Source organism: Cyprinodon tularosa, unplaced genomic scaffold (genome assembly GCF_016077235.1).
Source record: "Cyprinodon tularosa strain WSP-4 unplaced genomic scaffold, ASM1607723v1 ctg108, whole genome shotgun sequence".
In the NCBI taxonomy this organism is placed as follows: Eukaryota; Metazoa; Chordata; class Actinopteri; order Cyprinodontiformes; family Cyprinodontidae; genus Cyprinodon; species Cyprinodon tularosa.
Genome location: NW_024037871.1, coordinates 1,288,299 through 1,310,527, shown reverse-complemented (window position 1 = coordinate 1,310,527; position 22,229 = coordinate 1,288,299). Strand labels below are relative to the sequence as shown.

The 22,229-nt window shown below is 40.6% G+C and overlaps 1 protein-coding gene across 7 annotated transcripts in view; it reads left to right on the top strand.

The window, feature by feature from the left end:
- add3a (adducin 3 (gamma) a) overlaps positions 1–22,229 on the top strand; it is a 151,353-nt gene that overhangs the window by 120,027 nt on the left and 9,097 nt on the right. For 5 of the 7 annotated variants that reach the window (XM_038291293.1, XM_038291285.1, XM_038291276.1 and 2 more), the window contains 12 exons: positions 252–390; positions 997–1,148; positions 5,478–5,558; positions 11,218–11,367; positions 11,571–11,714; positions 12,000–12,098; positions 13,838–14,014; positions 17,616–17,864; positions 18,217–18,321; positions 19,263–19,349; positions 20,668–20,691; positions 21,090–21,207. In XM_038291293.1, the coding sequence (XP_038147221.1) occupies positions 252–390; positions 997–1,148; positions 5,478–5,558; positions 11,218–11,367; positions 11,571–11,714; positions 12,000–12,098; positions 13,838–14,014; positions 17,616–17,864; positions 18,217–18,321; positions 19,263–19,349; positions 20,668–20,691; positions 21,090–21,207 (1,525 nt within the window). The remainder of the gene's footprint in view (positions 1–251; positions 391–996; positions 1,149–5,477; positions 5,559–11,217; positions 11,368–11,570; positions 11,715–11,999; positions 12,099–13,837; positions 14,015–17,615; positions 17,865–18,216; positions 18,322–19,262; positions 19,350–20,667; positions 20,692–21,089; positions 21,208–22,229) is intronic. The other 2 variants (XM_038291300.1, XM_038291317.1) reach the window with 1 other exon arrangement.

The window sequence follows — 22,229 nt, the reverse complement described above, 5'->3', positions numbered from 1 at the left end:
CTGTAAAATAATGCTCTGCCTTTCTCCAAAAATCCCAGTCTGTTTTCATGGTCATAATTTAGGGAATTTATTTATTTATTTTTTATTTTTTTATTTAGGAGAATTAGGGAATTGTGAAATTAAATGTCTTAAAACCCTTTTTAAATCTGTAGAAACTAGCCAGGCTGGCCAGTTTAAAGGATAAATCAGTGTTTTGCTACAGATTTCTGTTCTCACAGCTTTTTTTCACCTCATCTCTTTTTGTCTGTAAGGCTTTCAAAGAGGAGCTGGAGTGTCTGATCCATGAGCAGCAGAGAAAAGGGAACAACCCGACCGGACTGCTGGCCCTCAGGCAGATCGCAGACTTCTTCATGGCCAGCTCAGTGGCCGGCTTCAACACGTCTCCTCTCAGTAAGTGCTTGTTGCGCTTTGGTCCGTTACCCAGGGGAACCAGACATAAGGCTTTACAAGAACAAGCTGTTGCTGCCCACAGAGGAACCACTTTGGAACAGCTTCAAAAAAAACAAAAGGAAAAATGTCACAGTGTCAGTATTGGGAGAGAAGAGATCCATATCCTTTGTACGCTTGAGGGCATTCATGCTCTTAGACAGCCAAACTCCAGACTCCGGAAGAGCTGGGAATACTTCACCGGGTTTAGATCCTCTGTGAGTTTTGTCCAAGAGTCCATATGTGAAGTCTGTTTCCAATCAGAGCAGAGGAATGCACAACTAATGCAGAATTAGACGTCAAAGGCAATGTAGCAGTTCATTTTAGATCCTCCTTAACAGATACTCAGATTGACGGGCGAGGAGGGGCTGGGGTTGAATAACATCACAGAGTAATTTAGGGTTCCAGCGTGGAGCCATATGGGTCAGATGATAAAAATCCAGATGTTTTTAGAGGGGTTTGTCCCTGAGTGAAGTTCATTTTTCTTACTAAAACTATCCCATCTGCTCAACCGGCATCAATAACCTTCATTTTCTTTCCCCCTTCTCTGGTTTAACTGTGATCCTGTAGGTCTGGGGATGGTGACTCCCATTAATGACCTGTATGGGGTGGAATGCTCCTCTATGGTGAAAGGCGAGAAGCTGACGCGCTGTAAACTGGCCAGCCTCTACAGACTGGTGGACCTGTTCAGCTGGGCCCACTTCGCCAACTCCTACATCACAGTAAGACCAGTCTTTCACTATGCCAGAGTTTAAATGTCTCCAGTACAATTCCACACACCAAAAACAGAGCTAAAAGGAAATAAAACTTTCTGATAATAAACATATTATCCCATAAATGGGTGATTTTGCACTTAAAATAAGATAATTAGATATTATCCACTTAAAATAACATTTTTTTTTTACTTTAAAAGTAAATCATCTTGTTCCATTTGCAAACTGTCTTACCTGCTGAAATCAAGAAAATTCTCTTATTTCAAGTCTCACTTTGATTTCTAATTTTTTGCAGTGCTGTATAGTTGAACAAACTCACTTTTAATAATAATTTAACTTTATTGATCTCACATTGGAGAAATTTACCTCTGCATATAACCTGGGCTGCCATTGTGTGGCGCCTGGAGAGCAGTGTGGGTTTAAGGGTCTTGCTCAGGGACATAGAGTGGCAGTCTGTGGGAATGGGGCTCAAAATCAGAACCTCAGGATTCCAAGCGCAATGCCCAAACCACTAGGCCCCCTTTCCTAATTCATATGGTTGAGGCTGTTGCATCCTTTGCCCCATAACATCCACAGGGTCTAAACCACAAGACTAAGGCCCCGTCCACACGAAGCCAAACCCTGGCCTAAACGCACAAATTTTTCACCAAACCAGCCTGTCATCCATACGAAGCCGGCGTTTCGGGGGTCTGTAAACGATCTTTTTTTTATTAAGCCTTCAGAGTGGGAAGATTTTGAAACGCCGTTTTCGCGTTTCCATCTTTAAGCTCTAACCGCATTTTTTTTTTTACACGCATGCGTCATAGCGTCGCCTCTAAACACGCATGCGCGACACAGTATCACAACAACAATGGCGCCGTACTGTGTTGAATGGTTGCTGCTCATGCTACTCACCCTGCTGTCGGGCTTACAACAGAATCTTCTTCTTCTGGAATATCTCCAGGAAGAACAGAGCAATATCGACAACATAGTTCAGCACCTGAATTTGACTGAACCACGAAAATGGACCCGCAGGGCAACCATGTATAAATATTAGTGCGCATGCCCAACATTTCGTCGCCACTTACAGGCCTGGCATACATTTTGCAGGGTTTTCATGCATTCGTGTGGACGATCACATTTATTTTACGTCTCCGTCTTTACGACAAACGTTCTGGAAAATATTAGCGTTTCGTGTTCGTTTTGACTTGGTGTGGACGGGGCCTTAGGAAATAAGTTTCTAACCCTTTTCTTATTTGTGAGTTCACACACTGGTGTTGGATGGGAGGGTGTGGCCTGAAGCTTCCTCTGTTTTGAGGTTTTAAACTGAGGACCCTGTACAGGCCAGTCAGGTTCCTACACACCAAACCTTATCATCCACAAGTTTATTGACCTTATAATGCACACTGGATAACAGTCATGAAATAGCAATGAGCCAAGCAAAGTTTGGATTATCAAACGTCCGTGAACATGTCGGTATGCTACAGCATTAGGACTTCCCTTCCCCTGAACTAAGAGGATCCTGCAAACATGCTGCCAACCTGATGTGTTTCCTTGCAGAAAGATCTCCAATGCTTCTGCACTACTGTATCTCCAGAAATTTGATGACCTCCGCACCCAACACTAGTTAGTATCCTTTGACATCGCTCTGATTAGTCGTGGTCCTCTTACTGACATGACGCGAGCAGAGACTGTAAAGCACGCAGTGATACCTGAGGCTTTTGGTGAGGCGTTTCTGCCCTACCAGGCAAAGATGACTCGTACTTTAGCTCAGTGAAGTTGTTTTGAGTCAACCATTGACAAATTGGAGTTGTTGTTTTACACAACCATAGAACAAAGTCACATCTGGCTGTGAGGAGAACAGATGTGTTGCACAGATTCAGTGGTTGCAGAGGCGACTGAGTAATTACTGAATTTATTGCATAAATGAGCTTGTGAAAATGCAAACCATGTTTTTTCATGTAATTAGGCTGTTGGTGAATATTTTCACCACATTGCCATAAAATTCTCCCTTTGTTCATAATCTGCACACATTAGAAGCATTTTAACTGCTGGTAGAAGCAGTCTGCATACCTTGGTGCTGCACACCTGTGGCTGTGGAAGTGGGTGGACCGCCGTAATTCAGGGATTAGTACAGGGTTTGTGATTGTTATTAACATTGGGTGACCTGGACATGCAGAGCTATGGTGCAGGTCTCCAAGAGGGCGATTTAGTCTTCCTGCTGTCTGTGCCATCTGACAAAATTGATGTGCGCCCTTATTCGTCAAGACTGGTGGCTGATTTCTGCTAGATATAGGCCTCAGTTTCATCATTTATGTACTCAGAGGAGAGAGAATTTCTCTTATTGTTTATTTGAAGTTTCTATAAAGTTTCAATCAACACAAAAAAATCTGGTGGAAAAACATGATACAATAGAAACATAAACAAATGTCCAGTTGCATTTATTTGATCAAATTTATACATAAGCCAATATTAAATACCAACAACAATTATTTCTTAACATAACCACCTCCACCCCCCAGCTGAACAAATGTGCTGAAAATAAATTCTAGCTTTTAATTTCAACATTATTATGCTGTTAGACTAACATTTTAAAGCTTTTCAGTCATTTTAAACGCCTGCAAAAGCACGAGCCCAGTTAACTGACCGTTCGGACAGACGATCACTACTTTTTGCTCCCAGTTGGTCACGTAGCTTCGTCTCCTCCTTCACTGTGCAATGCCTGCGGCATCTTTGTTATTATTCACAACTGTCGGGAAGCGACAACCTATGGCGACAGGAGGCCGCTGTGACAGGAAATCCCATAATGCCTTGCAAGGAGAAGTCTCCCTGCAAAGCATTCTGGAAAATATCTTCCTTTTCTGAGGCCTTTCTTTTCTTCTCATAAACTTAGTAGACACTTGTTCTCTTACGATCCTCTGCCATTTTCAAGGGTACGGAAGAGGATTAGGGCCACTGAAGGAAAAAAAAAAGTTAACTGATTTTTAAATTTTATTTCAGTTTAACTTGGATCATCTCAGAATTCTGACAGAATTCTGAGAAAAAAGTCAGAATTCTGAGATTAAAGTCAGAATTCTGAGATTAAAGTCAGAATTCTGACTTTTTTCCCCATGTTATACTGAAATAAAATTTAAAAATCAGTTAACTTTTTTTTTTCAGTGGCCCTAATCCTTCAATGACTGTCTGAAACCATAGCTCACTACAGATTTACGCCTGAAAGTGTGCCTGCGTAGAAAAAAAAGTGGCAGAGCTACAGAGGGAGGCTACTGCTGCTTTAGAGCAAGTGCTTTTGGTCATTGTGGTCGTTCAGTATGTCCCGATAGTCAGATCCGGCAATTCAACCAGTTTCCCGCCGGCAGGCTTACAATGTATTGCAATGCAAACGCACACCGCCCCCTACCGAACAACATGGGTAACCCGGTCAGCAAGGACCTGAGGAAGAGCAGCTGTTGATGATACTCTGCTGCCCCCGCCGCTCAGAATGTTTTTTCGTTTTTGTGTTATGGACAGTACTTTGCTGGCAGACCACGAAAACGAAAAAGCAATGTCTGCTGTGTTTTCTCTTTGATTATGGCATAAAATGTGCAGTCTTAAAGAAAAAAATGCAAATGCAAATAGGATTGATTACGATGATTGATTACTACGGTAATTTCATTTATGAGTTAAACAATGCAGCCACGTTCTTAAAATGAAAAAAGGATTTCTGGAAATGCCTTTACATTTTAAGATTTACATTTCAAATTGAATTTTGGTATGTATTTGCTCGGGTGCATTTTGAAAAATAAATCTCAACTGTCTTTTTCTTTTTCATTTTAATTAAGTAAAAGGATGAGCAGTGTTAAAGAAGAAATTGAAAATGCGAACAGGATTATTGATTACTAATTTAATTTACTAGTCAAACAATACAGCCACATTCTTAAAATGAAAAAGCATTTCTGAAAATACTTTTTCATTTTAAATATGGTAACGATTTGCTTCCATAGATAACAGAATGAGCACATAGGATGGCCCTACGTAAACATATCACCAGAATGATTGACAATTAGGAGGACCGCTTATTTAGATGATGCAACCGGAAATAAAATGTTGTCATCTATACCTTTAAGTTTAATTACACTAAAATCCAAATATATATATATATATATATAAAAATTTAAATGAAGATAATTTGCTAATTAAAAAAATCAGGGCTCACATACAGCCCTTAGCTACCAGTGATTTAAAACTCCCCATGACTGTCCTATAGATGGCTCAGTATTATAGATGATGATTTTTAGGAGGACATTGGGGTTTTTTTTTTTTCTTAAGGAATGATATAAAAAAAAAATTTTTAAACATGACCTTCTCATTTCCACTTAGGGCCGAGTGAGTAAAGAACAAGACCACATTCTCATCATCCCCAGAGGTCTGTCATTCGCTGAAGCTTCTGCATCCAACCTGGTAAGAAACATCGGCACATTCAGGCTACCTGACACTTTATGCTTTTATTTCTTTTATTTGATTCTGCAGACTGAAAAAGGTCCATTAAACCTGATATTAATCTTTTATTATGGGTTTCACTATCTGTTGACATTAGTGGAGAAGTAGCTTGTTTTTTTATGTCTGTCAGCAGGTACTACAAACAGGAAGAGGGTAGTTTAACTTTAGTTTTGGTTCAATGAATGCAGCACGTCCGTGTTTTTATCTCAAACATCTGAGTGAAAAGTAGTCAAGTGTAAAATGATCTGCTTTAATTATTTCTCCGTATTTTTTTATTAACTGAAAAGCTTCATGGGTGTATTCAGTCCTTTATTAGAGCTTTTTTCACTACACTCCGAAAAGAAGGATTATCTTTTGCTTGCTAACAAAGGTCTATGTGTCGCTGCCCTCAACCTCTATATTTATCTTCTCTGTGTGACCTGCAGGACAGGTTGGCAAACAATGATTACAATCTTTGTTGTAGTTTCTACTGCAGGCGCTGAACACAAAACCTTTTTATTGGCTGAGAAAACAGAACTTTAGCTTTTCGTCTTTCTTCTTTTTTTCTGGTAAAATGCAGTTTTATACAGCCGGGATAATCATGGAAAGTTTAGAATTTTATTTCGGTGTTTTGTTTTGATTAGGAAAAGGATGGAAGTATGGAAAAAAACATATTTCAGAATTATTTTTCTACTTCTGGGTCCAAATCTTCTTCCTTTGTTTTCCTTCTTTCTTACCTCATTTCTTCCTTACATGTTCCCTCCCTTCCTTTCCTTGTGTCCTTCCTTCGTTTTTTTCTTTCCTTGTAGTTTCCCTTGCTTCTTTCCTTCCATCCTTTCTCTTTATGTACCATTTTCTTTTTCTTTGCTTTAAAATGTGAAGCAAATTTCCCTGCCTTACATGTCGTGTCACAGAGATCTTTTCAGTATAAATCTGCAGGATATTACAGTTGCAAAGTACTACTTGCATGCAATCAGTACTGTAAGTTACGATATTTCAGTGCCAGGAATGTAGGATCTGCACTCTGACAACACATCTGACCCATTGGATGGACTTAAAATGCTCACATCTGATATAAAATTGCTGCGTAGAAAAGCTCTGGGGGGGGATTCCATAGCGATAAAGACAGAAGTTGAAGGAAGTTGAGTTTATTGGATCCGTAGCATCATTGCCATTTTTAGGAGCTTCATCTAGTATGAGTAATCTGCTTATATTGTGCAGAACTAGAAGTAAATATGAAAGTTGTCATTTTAAAATGTTTGAGCATAAAAGCCATATTCGTATTAACTTCAGATTTGCAGTAACGTGTGTGAGTGTGAAGGCGACTGATTAAAGAAGTTGGGGTTAAATAATGAGGTGTAGCTCTATCAGATTTCTCATTTCAACTCTGTATTGCTGCCTTTGTATTATTGTCTTCATTTTTTCCCTCTAATCTCCTCCCTCTTTCACTGTTTTGATGCATTGAGGTCTCTAGCTCTGTGGTTGAGTAGGAGAAGCATGCAGGCTGATTAAGAGGAAGTGATCCGTAATAAAGACTGTGGAGCTTGCATCAGGGTCAGATGGGTGTCAGAGAGAAGGGCGGGATCCGCCTCTGCCCAGATCAGCACAGCTTTCAGACAGAGAGAAAATAGGTGGGAATCCAGTCAGAAACCCTGACCTTGGCTGGATTATTTAGAATTTTTAAAGAATGTTCTGTCCCATGTTTTTTTATATTTTAAACACTGGGTACTGACGTGCGTTAGCAAGCCAGAACCACACATTTTATCTTTATAAAACGAACTCCTCCAGCTGCATTAAAACAGTTGCTGCCACACACTGCCTGTCAGCTGGCTGATAAAAATTATCCAGCACTTTTGCCTTGCTTAGAAAAACAATGGGATTCTTAGGAAAAATGTTCATCAGTTTAAAAAAAAACATGATGTGAAAATGAAAGCAGCACCACCCATGACACTTTTTGTTCCTCTTTAGGCACTGTAGGTGAAAGCAGCTCTTTGGGAAACTATAAACAAAATCTCTAGCATGTTAAAAAGCCACCATTGCCATTAAACACACTTTACCTGCAAAGAGAAATACTAATTAACCTTCCAGGCAGGTTTTTGGTTTGTTTGTGGAAGCCAGAGTAACTGGAGAGAACCCATATATGATTCTGGAGACTTACTAACTCCAAGCCAAGGACCCCAGAAGGGGATTCAAACCGAGGACCTTCCCCCATGCAGCCCATTTTATACATTTTTATTTAAAATATTAATGTGGATGTTTTCAGCCATGTATAATTGAGGTTTTTATATTTTTAACCCAGTCTCTACCCTTCTGTAAGTTGAGTTGTTGAGTGTTTAAAACCCATGATTAAGTCTAGCCTGAACACAGTGTTTTATCGTCCTCTTTAACTCCCAGCTGGTTCAGGTTCTTTCTAAAAATGTCCGTTGTCATGTTTTTTAGCCTTTCTTCCTGTTTATGTCCAACAACCAGAGATGGGAAGTAACGAAGTACAAATACTTCGTTACTGTACTCAAGTAGATTTTTCTGATATTTTTACTTTACTTTACTACTTTTTTTTATGGCGACTTTTTACTTCTACTCCTTACATTTTTACACAAATATCTGTACTTTCTACTCCTTACATTTTTAAAAATTGGCTCGTTACTTTAGTTTTGAATCATTTCAATGGAGTTACCGTTATTATTTTTCACGTCATCAATACCAAATTCAATCTAATTGGATGGGAATCTACGTTGCATTTGACGCACCACTACAAGATGAATCGACAGATTCGCCGGTATTCATTCGTGGCAAATCATTGCAGCTTGGTGGCGGTGGCGTTAGCATAGTAGCATGGACGACGAGATGATTGAAAATGAACACAACGGAGATCTAGTCCTATTGGAAAGACCCAAAGCAACAGAGAACATCATCTCCAGGTGAAAGTACTCATGTCTAATTTAGGATCTAAGTTATTATGAGAGAATAATAAAGGCAAAAGTTTGCATTTACACAGAAATTATTGTGTTGATGGTTTTTAGCTGGTCAGGAATCGGCGATTAATCATTTCAGAAACATTTACTATAGTCTTAATCAAATAAAACATCCACTTCAAAGGACATGATGACGTTTATTCACATTTATTTTGTGATGATTACGGTTTGAGGCTCATTCTGACAACACTGGTTCATTGACCTCAACAATAATCATCTTATATCTGCTTTGGTTTTCCTAATCTATGCTCCCTAGGGGCTTGAAGACAAGTTTGGGTTTGGCGTCATATTGTTTAGGTCGGAGGTCCTGCTGGAACAAACTGTAACTTCATGAGGTCATAAAGCTGTTTACTGTAAATGTTTACTGACATGGACTAATTTATATGAAAGGCACTAACATTGGTAAATAAATGGAGGAGAGAAATAGAGAAAAAAGCAAACCGATAACAGCGTTTCTCTGACAAGGAGGTTCGGTTGTTTTCTTTTGTACTTAGTACTTTATCTAGTTTAAAGCACTTTATAGAGTTTTTCTTTGCAGAAATCAGAGAATATGACACATATTGCTTTTTGGCTCAGGGTCGCGCTCCTTCAACCACAGATTCTGCACTATTATATCCAGCACATCCTCTTTGCTGCACCACCCTGACTATGTTTGTGAATGTGTTCACATCTGCCTACATGATAAATGGCTTCTCCTGTGCTGCAGGACTTTGTGAAATAGAAAACCGGCTGCGGTTCTGGATTATATCATAGAAACGTGGTTACTTCTATGTAAATGCCTGCAGGCAAAGCAGAGCTTCAGGTTTTTTTAGCCTGTTTTTTACGGTGACAGCTAGAATCAGGTCTGTTATTGCTCCTGCTTCAGGTTCAGCTGTTTGCTTCTCGGTTTGTCTTCATGCTGACTCACTTCCCCCAGGCCTCCCAGCTCTACCTTTCCCTTTAAATCTCCTCCGTCAGGTAATCTAATAACTCCTAATTGACTGGTAATAAAGTTGTTCATGCAAAGGACACCATGTCCACTCCCTGACTATATTAGTTTACGCGGCACTTTTCCGACTCCTTTCCTCTAGAGGGGCAGATAATGTAATTTCTCTCTTATGCTTTTTAATTTTGATTTATGCCGGGCAGTTAGATTGATCCCCTCGTTAAGGGGATGGATCCGGTTTTGTATCCGTTATGTGGGCATGTTTTGATTTTAAAATGCTTCCCCTACATTTATTCCTTTAGACCCTCTGCTTTTCCCTTAGGAGATGTAGCAGGATGTTTATATTGCCTACATTATATCTCCTTTAACAGATTCATAGGATTGCAGTGAATATATTTGGATTAATAGAAACCATACTACTAGAGATAGCCCAGTGTGTACATCCATTGCTCTGATTTTGACAGTCTGATACTTGATGGTCTGCATTGCTAGAATTTTGTCCAGTTTATCCCACTAAGTAATGTTTATCATGCTCAAAGGTTTTATTATTTATTTATTTTGCAGCAAGTGAAAGTGAAAGCCCTTTGGGAAACTCCTCCAACTCCCATTGTCATTGTGACACAGCACACACAAGTGAACACTGCACACCATGAAATTGCATTTATGCCTCACCCGTGCAAGGGGGCAGCCCTCAATGGCGCCCCAAGGGAGCAGTGTGGCGGGACGGTACCATGCTCAGGGTACCTCAGTCATGGAGTAGGATGGGGGAGAGCGCTGGTTAATTACTCCCCCCACCAACCTGGCGGGTCAGGAGTCAAACCGGTAACCTTTGGGATCCAAGTCTGACACCCTAACCGCTCACCCACGACTGCCCAAGAGACCTTTCCTGTGAAATTTTGATATAAAAAAATACTTTTTTTATTTTGTTTAATCATATATTTCGGAGTCAGTATATCCCTTTAGCTGTGACTCAGAACACATGAACAAAAATGAGAAATAATAATAAAGGTGGTTATATCAGTGCTTCTGGGTGAGTCTGGGTGATATCTGCTTAGAAATTCTATAAAAGAGTGATGCTCATGATTCATAAGTGTGTTTTTTTTCTGCAAGTAGTTTCTCTATGTTTTGTATTTTTTTCATAAATATGGAAAAAAAAACAAAGAGTTTCTCTCTCTAAAAGCTCTTTTTAATTCTTGAACCAATAATAGAAATATGAATAATTTGAAATCATTATTCGTCCCTATGTGATGTGTTTCTACAGCTAAAATAGGTTTAGGCTGAAAATATTAACAACCTCAATGCTCGGTTAATGCTAGCATGTAACCCTCATTGTTTGTTACTGTTTATTTCTGTTTAAACTGCTTCACTGTAATGCATCTTGTCCTAAAACACTGTAATATTGTGCTTCCTTCGGGACACCTCTCACCTGTAGAGCAAGTCACATGATACTGACAGGGAGCTGCAGCATTCACTATAGTCTTTTTTGCAGCATCTTTCTAAGATATGCATGGTTTGTTGACAGTTTTACAAACTTTGCACATTTTAATATGCTCTGATTTATTCATATTTCCCTCTAAAAGCTCATTAACTGTCTCTCTATTGGTGCAACTGACAGTAGAAAAACAACAGAGCCTTGGAAGTCGGGTTTAATGTGTAATTCCATTTAAAATATCCCCACATGGGGACCCAGATCTGATTCTCAGGACCAGATCCACTGACCTTCTCGTTGTCCTTATCCTCTCAGGTGAAGGTGAACATCATCGGGGATGTGATCGAGCAAGGCTCCACAAACCTGCGGATCGATTCGGCCGGTTTCAGCCCGCATGCTGCCATCTACTCCATGCGACCGGACATCCGCTGCATTGTACATGTGCACACTCCCGCCACGGCGGCTGTAAGTGAACATTTCATCTTTCTTTGTGTGTCCTTAAAGCTACCACCTGTTGGACTCTTCTGCTCCTGTTTTAGCACAAACATAAAGACTTGACTGAAAGACAGTAATTCTTTACAAGAAGAAAGTGCACTGATAGAGGGGCTCTAGAACAATTCAGCTCCTAATCTTCTGTGTCCACTTTTCTCTTTTCTCCTCCAATTCAGGTGTCCTCTATGAAGTGTGGCATTTTACCTATTTCCCAGGAGGCATTGATCTTGGGAGATATTGCTTATTACAACTACCAGGGCTGCCTGGATGACCAGGAGGAGCGCAGAGAGCTGCAGAAAGCCCTTGGTCCAACAGCAAAGGTTGGGTAGTTCTCATCCATTTGATTATTTGGTCAAAACGTGTGCAGGATCTCAAGTGGTTTTAAAAATATCTGCAGTAAAGGAAGTTCTATATCTGGGGCTTGAAGTTAAGAAAATAAAGAGGCAGTTATCAGGGTGGAGTGCGCTTGAAATAGGAAGCGGTGTTGCATCCTGTGGGAGTATCCTCTGTGTTTGAGTTCATTCATCATTTGTCTTTCTTAACTAAACCATGCTACACAAACAAATCCAACTGTTTGTTCTTAATGGTTTCTGTGTCTGCTGTAGATTTTGGTGCTGAGAAATCACGGCGTAGTCGCTCTGGGGGAGACCATCGAAGAGGCCTTTCACTACATCTACAATGCCCAGTACGCCTGCGAAATCCAGGTATGCGCTGTTGGCCACGGAGCCTGCATAACATTCCCAGCTCCCCTCTGCCTCCCTATACATTCAGCTGACCAGCAGGACGGCAGCTTTCCCAGCAAATCTAATCTCCCACCAGCTGCTTTCATATTGTCCCACTCAGACTCTTGTAAAAACACTCAGTACGCTCATAATCTCTTGCCATGCGGACAATGTTGGCAAAACACAGTCTTATAATTAGACTATTAGGAGTTTCATGAAGGGAGGGACAGTCTGATGTGGGTTTTTTACATCAAGCCATGCTACAACCACAAACTTAAACGTGTTTTATTGGTGTATTTATGCAATAGACTGAGACAGAGTGGGGCATAGCTGTAAAATGGAAGGAAAGCAAAGCATGGTTTTAATTACACTGAATAAAAGTTTGGGGTTTTTATGTAACAAATCATCCACCCATCCATCAATCCAACCATCCACCGCATGCACAGAGATATATATATATATATATATATATATATATATATATATATATATATATATATATATATATATATATATATATATATATATATATATATATATATACACATACATACCTCAGAGCGAAAGAAATATGGTGGAGCGCACAGCGGTTTTCAATTCAAAACCTGGAGGGAGGTTTTTGCTCCGTTACAATTCGCTCCGACTTTATTTAAATTCATGTTTGACTTAAAACCTAGGCTAATGCCTATGTTGCAGTCTGTGCCTATAACCTGTGTTATATATAACCTGTGTTATATATAATCTGTGTTATATATCTGTAATATGTTTCAACTTTATCGCGGAGAGGAGGATTGGATATAGTTTGATTAAAAAGTGGGATAAAGTATCATAAAAACATACACTAACTATACTTAATACAGAGTGGGTTTACATAGCATGATCCTTGTGGTAAGAGCCTGTTTTTGAAAATAGAATGCATTGCATTATACGCCATTATCTCATTTTCAATGGGATGCGAAGTGACCTTTTTGAATGTAGTCTAGTAACATAAATTAATAATTAAATAGGAAACACGGGGCAACATGAATGGAGCGAGGTGTTACGTTCACAGCTGGGAAACAGTGCGATAATTTACCAGCCAGTTAAGTAAGACGATACACATTTATCGGTCATATCATTAAATCAAACGCTGTGTGCCTCAGGGCCCTGGCATAATAACATGAAAGGAAAAATGTCAGAAAATTCCTTCTCCTCAAAATTTGAGCGAGTGTGGAATGATTTCGCCGGAGCGGCAGGAAAATTTGGGTGAGCTCGGAACGGTTTTTGAGCGGAGCGTCCTGGCGCAACTTTGAGCAGCGGAGCGGATGAGAGAACATCCTCCAGAGCGGGAATTGCGCGGCCGTCCACTCAGTTATATATATGTGTGTGTGGGTGTGTGTGTGTTTATGTTTTGCCCTTCCTCCCCTTGTTCTCTAATATGCCACACCAAATCTCCCAAATGACTCTCACCCTGTCAGGAAAAAGAAAAACATTAATCCATCTTGCAAAGCCTGGCTTAAATTCTACAAATAAATCCCCTGGGATGAGTTCGCTGTATGTCGAGCTGTGTATCTGCTGAGCTGCTTTCCTCTCAGATTCTGTACAATCGCATCTTTAGTTGTGTTGAATCACATCCTTCCCTCATGCAAAAATAAGCTCAGTTCCAGTTCAGCGTATGATCTAAGCGACAGACATCAGTCGATAACAGAAGCTAATTTCTTTCCAATCTTTATGGTTTTCAGGTGAATGCTATCTCGTGTGCTGGAGGGGTGGACAACCTCATAGTGCTGGATCCTGAGAAGTATAAATCCAGAGTTTTTGCTGTGGCTAATGCTGCAGCCGTCAACATGTCTGGGCAGTACAAGTGGAAGATCGGGGAGCTGGAGTTTGAGTCCCTGATGAGGATGCTGGATAATCTGGTGAGTTTATGGATCTGTTTGGAATCAGACAGCTGATGAAATATCTGCATGGCCCGTCTCATTAATTAGCTGCCCTGATTGAGGAAGTTAAAGCTTTACTGAATCTCTGCTTCCTGCAGGTCTTGGTCAGGATGCCTGGTTAAAAAGTGTTATTTGAAATGCTTCTAGAAGCAGTAGGTGTTCTACTACAACCGTTTTTAAAGTTCTTTTCTAAGTAAGTTTCTAAGTAAGGATAAGGCCGGTAAGGGAATTTTTTTCAAATAAAAACCTGACAAATGTTTCTTTTTAGCTCTGTTTGAAGCTTCATTTAATAAAACTAATCAGGTGTAATCAGGAGTCTGTGTTAATAATAATGTAATGTTAGTATAAACTCAGCTGTAGTGTGGCTTAGTTTAGTGTATTAGTTTATTTACCATGGACAGTGTAAACCAGAGTTAGCTATGGCTTCTTCCAAAGCAGGGACACACATTTAAAAACACATTACAGTGAATCTAAAATACTAAGAAGTACAGTAAATATAAATATATAGGCACATCCAGTTGGAAATTTGTTTATAGTTTAGCTGGGGGGATGCTGATGTCTGATGATCTTAAAATAGAACAGAATAGAAAATCCCTTTATTCTCCCACAATGCGAAAAATCTGGAGTTTAAAAGAAAAGCTTTTGTGCAGAGGCAGATATCTTTGTGGAATGGAATAATTTCTGAGAGTGTAAAGTATAATGAATTGTTTCTGTAGGGGTGGAGCTTCTCACTCATCCAGGCCATAGTGAATCAAAAAAAAAAGCAAATAACAAACCACTGGACTTTGAAGTTTGGAGCATTTCGTTTCCCATCCAGGAAACAAAGTCTAGTGATTTGTTTTCGACTTTTTTTGGAATATTTTGAAGACTATTCTTAAACTTGTGTAACAGATTAAATGATTGAAACTGGATATTTTGTATTAACTGATAATATTACAGTGATGATAATGGAGAGGTCTTTTTATGGATTATCTTGAGCCTGATTATAAAGCGATCCCAGAGGTTTGAGTGCTGTCTAATTGGTCTGAGCCCAGCAAGACAAACAGCAGGTAATGTGAGCCATGATGATGGCATTTAAATATGTGAAAGAAAGCCTGAAGTTCTAGAAACACATTATATAGATCAGAAACAAAAAAACAAAAATATCCCACCTGTAAAAGTCTTTCAGAGGACTCGGGCCATCCAGTTAAACTGACTAAGAGGCACCTGTAACTCTGGAGGAGCTGCAGAGTTACAGCTGCTTAAATCATGTAATCAATGCATGTCTCTTATTCCAGAGTGGTGAGTAAAGCTGCCTGTAAACATTGCCCTCCTTATTCTCCTGACTCATTGAGTCTGTGGAAGTTGTTGGCCTTGACTCAAGAGGCCGAGACAGTGATGAGACAGAGCGCGACAGAGGAGGAGTTGTTCTCCTCTTGATTTCCAGCCTCCAGCTGTGATTGTGTCGAAACGTCGGCTTGGAAAAGCAGGATGTTGCCGGAAAAAGGATCTCTGCCAGCTGAGCTGGGCGATGAAGCCAAGTTGAAAGGTCAGCTTTGACCGCGGGGAGCAGATGAAAAGAAAAGCTGCGTGTGGAAAGTTGACTGAAAAAAAACAGCAGTGGCACAACCGAGTGAGAGGAAATGGGAATGTGTGAGGGGATAATGGAGGAATGAGGATGAAGTGAAGGGCGAGTGAACAGCGGGGCAGAGCGAGATGGACGAGAGAGGAAATGAAGCTGAGGCTGTCCTCTGCTGCGTTTGAAACCCTGCAGCTACCGCGCTACTTTGTGTTTGTTTTTTGTCCTTGTGACTCACAACCTGAGAAAAAACCAGCTTAATAGGAAGGTGACGTCAAAGAATTACCCACAATACTGATAGTAACAGCAGCAATTAGTAAAAGAAGTGACTGCTGAAAGCTGTCAGCTCCCTGAAATGTTTCAAAAGTCTTTATCTTTTACAGCCACAAATCTGCGTGATTTTAAAGTGTAAAGGGAGAGATGATGTGTTTTGGGGAGTGGTGGCCTAGTGGTTAGGGCATTGTGCCTAGAATCCAGAGGTTCGAGTTCAAGCTCTACTCCCACATTCTGCCACTCTGACCCTTAACCCCACATTGCTCCACAGGCACCGCACAATGGCAGTCCACTGCTCCCCAAGGGAATGGATTAAGAGAGTTCATTTTGATGGGCTGTACTTATGACAGTGTAATGACAATATAAGCTGGAGAAAAAGAGTAAAATTTTAAAAATTCTTAATTGATTTAGTTTTATGTGTATTTTTACCTCGTGCCTTCCTGTATCAATTCTTCCCTGGACTTCCAGCTGTAGTCGTCCTGGCTCGCCTCTACCAGGATTAATCCGTCTCCTGTTTAAAAACAGCTGAAGCTCTGTGGGTTTGAGAAGAAAGTGTCTGGGAAGATACTTTTAAAAGGTTTGCCAGGTACTCTAAACTTGCAGTTAGACCCATGCTTTGACTAGGCCCCTCTAACAGAAGAATGTGATTTATTTTACTAGCGGCTCTGGGGGTTTTGCTTAGATTCATTGTCAGACTGGAGCTCAAATCCTTTTCAGCCTCTAATAGTTTTTTTTCCGTCTCGGATCCTCTTGTATTTAGCTCCATCCACCTCCCCATGATACGGTCACCTCCATGTTTCGTGGTGGGGATGTTGCTTTATGGTTCAGTGTTAGTTCTTCTTCCCACATGGCCTGTTTTCCGGCTGCCAAATGGGTTTTGTTTCATTTCTTTGCTAAATGGAGCCTAGGCGGAAGTTCAACTGAAGAAACCATTACTATTCGCCTTTGTCACGGGCCAATCAGCATCCATAGTTCATCTTAAAAGGGACTCCAATCCACATCTCATCAAAGGTGCCTGAAGTGCAGGCAGTTGCGCTATAACCCAATTCATCCCGATTTAACCCACCTCCATCCCCTTCTCCACCCTCGTAGCTAAAGCTTCATCAGAGTGTCATTCCTACTGGACTCTTTCTGCTTTCATTGTCCCATTTCAACCGGTCCAGCAGAAGACCGCCATGTTGAGCCTGGTTCTAACAGAGGTTTCTTCCCAAAGGGGAGTTTTTCTTCTCCACTGTCGCTTCATGCTTGCTCATCATGGACAGGGTCTCTCAACCTGTGTTATCCAAGCTGGACTTCCATCTTCCAGGTCCCAAAGTGAAGCACTAGTATCAGCTGACGCAGCACACCGGAGTTCTTCATACAGCTCAAGCATATTGTCTCGCTAACCAGCAGTCTACAGACCGACCAACTTCATCCTCTCCACTCCGCCACCAGTTTCAGGCCTTGGGTGAAACATCCCTATTTACTCCTGTTTATGCATATCAAAGCAAATTCTGCACCAGTGTTTCCTGCCGAGGTCTGAGCGCCAAAGACTGAAGTAATTGTATCAATAAAACTCTTCTAATTGTCTTTTCCTTCCGTATGACTTTTTTAGATTGAAATATATTCTGAAACGTGCATCATTGTATTTCCAATAAACCACAGTGCCCCAAAATGAGGGGCTGTGTCATAAGGAGAAGGGAAAGGTACTGCATACTTCATAAAAAAACCTGCAGGAATGAAGTCATTTCTGTCCTTTCCCATCCTCAGGGCTACAGGACGGGTTACGCCTACAGACACCCCATCATTCGAGAGAAGCCGAGGCATAAGAGCGAAGTGGAGATCCCCGCCACCGTCACCGCGTTCACGTTTGAGGAGGACGGTGACGCCACTCGGCTGCCCTTCAAGTTCCTACAGCAGCGACAGCAGAGGGAGAAGACGCGCTGGCTGAACTCCCCTAACAGCTACACCAAGGTCAGCGTGGAGGCCGGAGAGGAGCGCTGCAGCAGGACCACCACGGTGAGCACAATGAGGGTCCTGCAGGCAAAGCAAAGCAGTCAGCCCTTCCTTCTCAAACATAGAGCTCCATCTAGTGGTGGAACAGGAAACTACCAACCCGACACTGAGCAAAGAGATTCTTCTTCTTCTTCTATTAGTTTAATGGCAGATTACAACCTTGACTTTTAGGTGCATACCACCACCTACTATATCAGAGTATTTAGCATATATATATATATATATATATATATATATATATATATATATATATATATATAAGGTACTTTATAACAGCTTTCTGTATTTTCTTTATCCCCTCTCCTGTGGTTAACAAAACAATTTGTTCTTGATCCTAATCTTCTACCTTTCACAGTGGATGAAAGCGGATGAAAGCGGAACTCCGATCCGCATTGAGGACCCCAACCAGTTCGTCCCTCTGAACACAGACCCCACCGAGGTGCAGCAGAAGAGGAACAAAGTGAGTTCAGCTTCTTTTTGTTGGATTCTTCCAAAATATGTAGCTTTAGCTCAGTAACCGTTTAAAAGGCTTCCATCATGAGTACACAAAAAGAGATGTCATTTAATCTACGCCTGATTTAAAACTCGACTCTGAACTAAACAAAAGGGCTTCTCAGACATTTAGTCAAAAAAGAAGAGATGATCATTGAAATTACCTGCACTGGAGTGATAAAAAATATCCAATAAGGGGGTGAGGGAGGGAAGGAAGGAAGGGAGGGAGGGAGGGAGGGAGGGAGGGAGGGAGGGAGGGAGGGAGGGAGGGAGGGAGGGAGGGAGGGAGGGAGGGAGGGAGGGAGGGAGGGAGGGAGGGAGGGAGGGAGGGCAAAACATTTAAACAATAGAATAATCTGGAAATGCTGAAATTATTTTGTCTGATTCAGGTTTTTGTGGTTTTATTTATCTAATGCAGAACTTTTCAAATTTTTAGGAACCCTGAAGTCTCCCATGATTAAGTTAAACATTATTAAATAAAGACGCAGAAAACTTCCTCTGACATTTTGTTTTCTTCCAGGCCTCTCAAACGACTAGATAGCAACTAGGCAGCATCTAATTGTTATGTTTGAGATTTGGAGGCTTTGATGCCATCCTTCCCATCATACAAAACAACATGACAAACTTTGAGCTCAACACTCATCCAGGCTACTTGCTCTAGTTTTTACATTTTGATGTCCAACACTGATACTGATACATGAACCAGTTTCACATCATGTGTTTGAGCAACAGAACCAACTGAACAATATCAAATGTAAACAAACACAGCTGATTTTCCTTATCAGAAAATGTTCTATTATTTTAAGTTATTAAAGATATATGATTTATATATTAGGAGGAAATAGTAGTTTTACTCTCTTCGAACCTGCTGATATCATCTCTGTTTTTCATTTGTTTGTCCCGTTCCAGATCAGAGAGCAGAACCGGTTAGATGTGATGACATCAGGCCCGCGGTCTCAGCACCTCGCTGGGATTCCTGTCGATCAGCCGCGCCAGGTGAGAATGAGCTTCTAATGTAGATAAACGCCACAAACATTGCTCCACAGAGAAACTCTGCACCTGTGTTCTTTTTTTACGGGTTCTGTAGCTCAGAACCAAGAGACAAAGTAAGAAGAAAGGTTTTAAACAAGACAATGTGATTTTATTCAACTTATATTTTATTTCACGTTTAAAAAGTTTATTGAAAATGCACAATTTAAGGATTACTGCAGATCTTGACAATTGAACAAATGTTCTGGTCACATTTTTAATGAGATTTTGTGGATTTATTTGTTTACATTAAGTTTAAATTTATTACAATCTGAAGCAATCTGTTAACAGCAGTGCATGAACATAAGGAGTAAGTTAACATTCCAAATGCATCCAAGAATCAGGTTAGAATTATAAAATTGACCAATGAAGACGATTTAGATGTAATACAGGAATGCAGTATAAGTTAATCTGTACATAAATGTACCTGCGTATTTGGTTACATGAATTGCTGCATCATTGCAGCGTTAAATGGAGGTGATACGTTTAGGAAGTCCAGGTTTTTGTTAAGTTTCCTGACAAACTGATGCACTGAATTTGGACTTAATACACACAGTGAACACCAGCAGATGAAATAACTCCTGAAAACATCACTGACTGTTGAAATCTTTCTTGGATTTGGTCCCTCTAAGTTCTTCCTCCAGACTCTTGTTTTACATTGAAACTTTATATCCATCCAAAAAAAGGACTTCAGAGCTTTTAGCAGCTACTGTTCCAGTTACCTCTGCTCCAGAATAGGCTTAAGTGAAGAAAGGCAATAGTTGTACCCAATGTTCTAATCTGCGTGTGGCGACTCTCTCTAGCCCTCCAAACATTGTAAATATTTATAACAGAATTTTCTTCACAATCCTCTTGAGGCTGCAGTTGCCCGTTTACAAACCCTTTTTATCCTTTTATTCAACTTTCCTTTTTTCCCATTTATTCTGGCTACAGTGCTCTGAAAAGCCAGCTTCTTTATGTGGCGGGTTCCCTCCATGTGAAGGGAGTTAATGAATATCTCTCTGCAGGACAGTTTCTCCCTCATTTCTGTTTTAATTTTTTCCTTTAGACAATATTCTATTGTTAAGATTCACATTGATGGACACCGCCACCCAAAGCTTTACAGGCCTCATATAACAAGTTGGTCTTTTATCCATTATTCTCTTAGGCCACTAGGGGGACACAAACAATCATGGAAAGCTGGACTAAAGCATTACAAACATATAAAATAAATCTCTCAGCCACACATTTGGGGACTGATTCCCTGTTTTTTCTTCTTCTTCTTTATTTGTGTTTTGCCTTAAAGGAAGCTGGGCAAATAGGCGCGCCGGTAAATATTCCCAGCATCATCCTGTCCATTGTTGTTTGCAGTTGCTTTTATTTAATTTAGTTTTCTTTTGGAACATCGCATGTAGTCGTGCCTGGAGACTGACTTTTATTTTTCTGTGTTTGCACCAGTGTTATGTTTATTTTGGAAAAGTTTCCCTCCTTATCTGGACTTGTTGATCCACGGTGTTTCTTTTTAGAGCATGAGAAGCGTTCATGACCTGTTGTTGAACACAGATGTCAGCAGATGTGGAGCGCTGTAGCTTGCTGTATGAGTTTGATGAAAGGATTACCATGTATTGGATTATTAGATGCACTCAGATGTTTGTGGTGAACAGTCAGCGTTTCTGCTTGTGCTCCTGCGCTCACCCTTTGCTCCCCCTGTCCTCCCCTCCTCCTCAGCCATACGTGCCCACAGAGGAGGAGCAGATGGCTCCTCTTCCTCCCAACCCGTTCAGCGAGCTGTTGGAAAAGGAGGAGTCCCACAAAAACATGGAGAGAAGGCAACTTGGCCTCAGCGGTACGACACACAGACACACACACTAATAAATCCATGCTCACACACGCTCAGCTGAACTCTGTTCATTGTAATGAATGCTTGCTCCCTTTTTTTGTGCATCATTATAACCAAAGTAAAAGATCTTGTTTTGAAGATATTTTTATGCTAATTATAAAGTAGTAGAAGCTGAGAACTGGAGACCGATGCATATGAAGGAAGAACTAACTAACTAACTGGCCCAAACATTTCATTCTAAACAAGAACCCAGAAGTCCAGTCCCTCTCTGCAGCACAGCACCTTCAGGTTTCTCTGAAGCCACACAAAAAGAGTAAAACACTTTTAAAGCTCTTCGTTCTAAACTTTACTCCTTTAGTTTACGTATCTTTACAAAAAAAAAAAATTCTGTCTGATCCATGTTTAATGTTTCTGACAAATTCACAGCAGTCATTTGTTGCAGTGTGTTTAAAAACTAATCTTCATGCATTCCTGCAGCCCTGCTGAAATCTGTTCAGCGTGCTAACTGGCAGATCAGAGCAAACATCTGGAGCAGATTTCCAGATGATCTTTAACCTAATCTGGATTAAACTGTGCTCTACAGTACCCCCTCACCCCTGAATGTCCACATACAGATTAGTTTCTCCCATCTTGAATCAGATTTGGTTCCCATAAGCTCTGCACTGGTGGTAAACCTGAAGCTCTGCATGTTAAACAGCATTCTGATTGATTCTGACAACTTTAAAATCCAAGAGTTTGTCCTTATAAACATTTCTACTTCTATAACCGTGTTCTGTCTGCTTACGCTTAAAGTCAATTTTAATCATATTATCTCTTCAGAAAGGAAAGCAGAACGTCAATAGTAGGCAGACAGTGGTGGAGGGGTTCACTCTGCAGAGCTGCAGGCGCATTGGACCAGATTGAAATGTGGTTGTTTCACGTGGGAGTGTGTACGACCGAGGGCATGTGTTCATGCATGTGGACGGTACACGTCCAAATGTTCTGTACTGCTGTGTGCATATGAAAAGGCCTGCGTGACTAAGATGGCA